The following is a 5942-nucleotide window of genomic DNA, read 5'->3' as shown; positions in this document are numbered from 1 at the left end:
AATATCAAGAGAGGTTGGGTGAAGCACTTGAAGACATTAAATCAATGAAGGAGAAAGCGTTGAGTGCAAGAACAACAATTGCGTTAGAATATCAAAAGAGATTACATGAAGCAGTTGAAAAAATTAATATGGTGAAAGAAAAATTAAAAAAGCAGAAGATAATGAATGCAGAAGTATTTAAAATGGTGGTTCATCAAAAGGCCTCAGAGGAAATTAGAGATTCTATCAAAAGGAAGTACAACGCTGTTGAGCCCTCCGCCTTAGACAGTATGAAACACATTACGAAAAAGGAAAAAGTACCCAACCCTGTTGGAGTGAAGGATTCTAAAATAGAGAGAAAAATTTTTAAAGCGTACTGTCATATCGATGAATGTGAACGCAATCCAAGAATTAGCAAAAAGCAATTTACTCTGCTGAAAATTAGGATATATGGTACCATACTGGCCCTACCCTTTGTAATCGTATTAACCGCACTGGGATTATGCGCAGCAGGATTTGCCCTCTCTGAAACTTACCATTTCTGCAGCCTCGGACTGTGCGCCGTGAGCTTTATAACATTTCTTTACATCCTTGTAAAAGTATTGAAATATGACCTGAGATCCAACGGTATATATAAGCCTCGTTTCATGGATTATGTGAGAAGCTTTAGAAGATGTATAAAATGAATTGTTATCTGGTTGTTCGACGTGTATAATTAATTTTGAGCCGCTGACTTCTACTTGTGGTAGCGATCTATTTCTGAAATTTTGGGAAAATTCTCATTGGCTTAATTTGTTTCAAATGTGACCGCCTCATTTTTTGGGGGGTGAATTATATATTAAGCGCTAAGGAGACCAAATTAATTGTGATTTGCTTGTTTCTTTGGTTATTATGAATAATTCCCATGATTTTTAGTGTCTTTTTAGTTAAATAATTTCCAAAAGTTATGTATTACATGAACACTGTAACTGCATTGTCCCATTTTATCCTATCAAGATGTTGATCAAGGTACCATCTTAATATTTACATGATTTTATAATAAGCCCCCTCCCATGATAATAAGCAAGGTGTGTTATTCCTACTGGATAACATGGTCACATTTTAAGTCTTTCCCTATTTCCCCGGCTATATTTTATCATTTTTCAAGTATACAAATTACCCTTTCGCAGTTCCAACATTAACAGCCATACTTTCACCATTCTATGATGATAGATAATATGTAGTACGGGATTATGTGCCATGTAAATCATCTCTCAACATGCGGAATCTTTTTAAGAATTTTTCTCATTCCTTCCATTTTCCCTAATTGATCCAAGTCAAATTAATGATTACGTTGAGACACCCCATTTGGAGACTTCCTCCTTCTGTTCGGAAGAAATTTCCAAATAAAAATCCTAACTCTTTTGTAAAAGCGTTTCTCATCATTATGCAATTTTATTCTTATATTTATATCCTCCTTCATTTAGCAGTTTAAATTATCATGTTATAAACAAATATGCACCTCACGTCATTCTATATCGTTTTAGGTAGCCCATATGCAAAGGTACTTATAAAATTATGGTCATAGCTACATTATGTATATTCACTAAAACGCATGTAAAGACCCAATCCAAGTGGAAGTTGATTCTTAAATGTGAAATTTTTACTAGTAAATAACAAGTTCAAAGGGAGAAACTGTAAAAATGGAATTAAGTCAGCAAGTAAGCCACATATATAGAAAATATTGTCAGTGCTTACAAAAGGAAATTCAAAAAAATGTACTTGATCTATAGATAAACTACCAATCTAGGTAGCTTTCATATTTTGCATAGTGATTCTTCTCTTTTGGCTCCATATCTGTCTACACGCTACGTATGTGACAGATGATATATTATGAACAACTCCAAACCGTTTCTCTTCCATCTTCTGCTTTTCATTTCGGACCGCAGGGCAGTAAAATCATGAGATCTTGCTTTGTCCAGGCCACTTTGTCCAATTATACGATCAAAGAAAAGCATACACTGTTTTTCACTCTTTCTTTACATTATCAATCTGCGCTATAGTTGCTGATACTCGCATATATAGGTGCACAATGATTCGTTTTACCACTTTCTTTCGTAATTTTTTTCAGTTGAAGAATCACATTTTTAGTTACCTTCCTCTCTTGGAATGATTTCTGCACCCAATTCTTTCTTCGCGAAAGTCTCTAAAATTTCTCTCAATTCAGCAGCCTCCTTCTTGTAATTGTTCAAGAAATTGACAAATTCCTGTTTTGTCAACTCATCTTTCATGATAAAGCCGTAAAAAAGTTTATTGTAGTGTTCCTCTCTCTCAGTTAGCACGTCAGAAAAAATGGACATAACGCCACCCCAAAGAGTGAAAGCATGTTCTTCTTCTACTTGATGCTTTTCCTTCAATTCTTCGAAATATTCCATTAATGCAATTAGCATTTCTGAAATGGTCTGTACTTCCAAAGCATATGCGCGCTTCCACATTGTTACAATTTCATCCTTTGATGGTACTTCTTCCATATTATTGATCTGTTCGTGTAGTTCCTCTTTTGTCACATCGCTAGCAAATATTACTTCGGCTTCGTCCAATCTGGGCGAGTCAATATTACATAAGTCATTTTTCTCTTCATATTTTTCTTCAACAATTCGATCTGAATCAAAAGCGTCCTCTTCTTCATTTTCACCTAAATCCATTTCATCAAACTCAGATAACACGTCATCATTGGATTCAGAATCGGAGGAACTTACATTTGTATCTGAGTTTCTTTTTCTGAAGCATCCATTTTCATTTAACTCGGATAAATTCCTTATTTGTATTTGGGCCATGACCTTTCTGTCGAGGGGTGTTATCTTCTGCGAGATATTTTTTAAAAAGGTTCAGAACGACAGGTGCCGTACACATTAGGCATAGGTATAATATTTATGGTTCATATGTATGGACTACTTCCTCCATTTAAACATCCAGGAGGAGCGTATATTTGACTCTAGATAAGGGCCAAATTAAAAACTGCAAGGTGCGTATTATTTATTCGAAAAATTGTTATTTTATATAGCTTACTAGTAGTAACATATAAATGGCGACAACGAGAAGTGCAACCGAGGAGGAGGGGAAAAAGAATCTTCGGAAGTTAAGGCCATGGGAGCTTTTCTTTCCAGCACCATTCGTGGTGGAACATTTTTCGTTCCTTCTGTTATTCTTATCTGAGCATCCGTCAGCCGAAGCAGAATTGGATTTGTTGAGAAAAGGCATAGTCGCTTAATTTAATTTTTGTGGTCTATATAAGTATACATAGAAAGGGGTTATTACGTGCGCGAAAATTGTTCTAAATTTATTACTCAGAGGCGTTGTGTAATATTATGATAAAATACGTTAAAATGCGATAAAACATGTCCAAATATGCTAATCGACGTTAAACTACGTTCAAATACGTTGAAGTATGTTAAACTACGTTAAAAAATGTTCAAATACGTTGAAGTATGTTAAGCTACGTTAAAATATGTTGAAATACATTAAGATAGGTTAAACTACGTTAAAACATGTTGTAAAAAGTACTTTACTTTATAAAATGTTGGAGAATTTCAAAAATTTTAAGAAAAGCAAAAGCAACTTTTACATTAATAAATTAAAACATTCTAAAACATATCGTTAGCCAAAATAAAAAAAAGAAAAAAAAGAGAGGACATCATAGGAGATGTATAGAATTTATTTTTTCCCTCACGGTGCACCTCTTAGAAATATTTATCAGAGAGAAGAACGTGTATTCCTTGTTGGTAGGCCAAATGGCTAGTTCACCAAATATATGAAGGCCCCTTCCTGCTTACAATATATTTCTGCAGCCATTTCTGTCTCCTAAAATTTGCAAAATATGGCATATAGGCGAGTCAGCAAATATTTTTCTGTATATTTGACGCTAGTAGCCTTTGAAGAGTAGCTTCTTTACAAAAGTAGCGTATACCTTATAAAACCCACCGAGCTGTTCCCTCAGGATTACATATTTTTTACCTATACAAATGCAACTATTATTTATGGATTTCAACTAAAAAAAATTATACCTTTCTTTTATTATGCATGGTAAACGACAAAAGGGGAGAAGGTTTCTTCTTATGTCACTCTTTCTTCGCCGTTGAACGATCGTAAAGAAAATGCAGATAACTTTGAATTTAAATCTAGAACATTTCAAAAAGCATATTATTAGATATATGCACTACCGATACGTGCGCTTTCAGATCAGAACGAACGACTGTCTTGATTAAATTCTACTATTATCCACAGTTTCCATCCCTTTTTTCTTGTCCTGTGCATAATGTAAACGTCTTATAGTTTTATTTTAGCAAAAAAATGGTAATGCGATCTATGCTCCTTCTATCTCTTTTTTTTTTAAACAGAATAATTCAGACTCCAATGATTTTCCCTTTATTGCTAATTCCGTACTCCTTAACAATCCCTTTTGGACATTATTCCCTGTACAAGTCCCCCATGGCGGCTATTTATAATAAATTATATACCAATAATGAAATGATCAATGCAATTCTTACGAGCTCAAAAAATGTTATATATGCAATATGCTAAATGTAAGGAAAAAGGATAAAGCGTGGTATCATTATTGCGATCTAACGTGAGCGAAGTATTGCTAATTTGTATGTCCTGATTTGTTCCACGTTCCTTAGTCCTTTTATTTTTACCTTAAAGTTCAACGAATTTTCTCTCGTATTACGCATCCTCAGAACAGATCACTTCTATCCTAATCACTTATTTTATATGCGCGATGAAACATATCACCATCTGAGTGAATTTTCAGAATCGTTACCACAATTAGGGAGTAAAATAAAATATTTCCCTTCAATAGTTTCAAAAGGTGTAATGGCAAACTTTTAGCCTTTGGAAGCTACGCATATCAAGGACGTATAAATGTTTAAAGAAAAAGGAAAAAACCCTTAACACAGTTTAGATCATCTGATAATAAGTTCTATATGGCGATTTAAAGAAAACAAAAATTGACAAACTCTACACATGAATTTAATTCACTGCTATAGTTAAAATGCGCATAGGACATATATTCGTCTTTCAATATTTAAATACTTTTTCATGGTAAAAAATAGAATCACCATTCAAATGGAGCACCCATCATTGCTGAAACAGTGCTGTATAATGGACTTCGCTTTTGTTTCTAATAAAAAAGAGCTTATCAAATAAGTGCATATATAAGCATATATGTACAAGAATATTTCGTCCTGTTCTTCTCAGCAACATATATATGTATACAGACGTGTACCTGCTCCTTAGCCTTCCCTTCGCATCCTTCATCCGTACGCTTCCACGAAGAATGTCCCTTACTCCAGTACGCATTTATTTAACTCACGCTCCTCCATAGTAACTAGCTCATTTATAAATAGGGTAAAGGATTCTCTGCCTACATGTATAAAACGCTCATGCTCAGACTCGGGCAAATTATCCTTTATGATGTAGTAGAAAAAGAGCCTATTGTGATACTCTTGTGTGATCTTCATGGTTGCGTCAATAGTATGCTTGCCTTTCCGCATTTGGTCCTCTGCAATGTTTTCATCCACGCTATACAAACTTTTTAATTTTCCCAAATAATATGATAAATGCTCCTTCAAAGTGTGCACCGCCCTTTCTGTATCTTCGTGTAGCTGTATCCATCTCTCAAGCATCTCTCTCTTGAATAAATTATCATTCACCGAATTGATTATTTCATTTATATCTTCCTCTATAAAGCTGTGAAAAACGATGTGGCATTTTTCACTTAACTCAGCTGGGTCGTACGCACTTTGGAAAAGTTCCTCTGTTCCGTTTCCATTTCCTTCTGAGTTCTGATACATGTCGTTTGTGATTTCGGAAAGAGGGTCTGTTGATTCGCCTTCTGCAGTATTACCATTTTGTTGGGGGTTATCGTACAGGTTGTTTGTAATTTCGGAAAGAGGGTCTGTTGATTCTCCTTCTGCAGTATTACC

General features: G+C 34.6%; 3 protein-coding genes across 3 annotated transcripts in view; 1 reads left to right on the top strand and 2 right to left on the bottom strand.

The window, feature by feature from the left end:
• Positions 1-44: 44 nt before the first annotated feature.
• Positions 45-665, top strand: C922_02024 (hypothetical protein; the record flags this gene model as incomplete). The annotated part of the gene is made up of 1 exon (XM_008817623.1): positions 45-665. The coding sequence occupies one exon, from the start codon at positions 45-47 to the stop codon at positions 663-665; it is 621 nt and encodes a 206-aa protein (XP_008815845.1).
• A 1440-nt stretch (positions 666-2105) lies between these two features.
• C922_02023 (hypothetical protein) lies at positions 2106-3219 on the bottom strand (the record flags this gene model as incomplete). Its single annotated transcript, XM_008817622.1, has 2 exons — positions 2106-2822; positions 3028-3219. 2 exons carry the CDS (start codon positions 3217-3219, stop codon positions 2106-2108), a joined length of 909 nt encoding a protein of 302 aa, XP_008815844.1.
• A 2081-nt stretch (positions 3220-5300) lies between these two features.
• C922_02022 (hypothetical protein) overlaps positions 5301-5942 on the bottom strand; it is a gene marked incomplete at both ends in the record, with an annotated part of 954 nt that continues 312 nt past the window's right edge. The window contains one exon of the mRNA XM_008817621.1: positions 5301-5942. Within this exon, the coding sequence (XP_008815843.1) occupies positions 5301-5942 (642 nt within the window).

Source organism: Plasmodium inui (genome assembly GCF_000524495.1).
Source record: "Plasmodium inui San Antonio 1 unplaced genomic scaffold supercont1.6, whole genome shotgun sequence".
In the NCBI taxonomy this organism is placed as follows: Eukaryota; Apicomplexa; class Aconoidasida; order Haemosporida; family Plasmodiidae; genus Plasmodium; species Plasmodium inui.
This window is presented reverse-complemented; position numbering and strand designations above follow the sequence as displayed.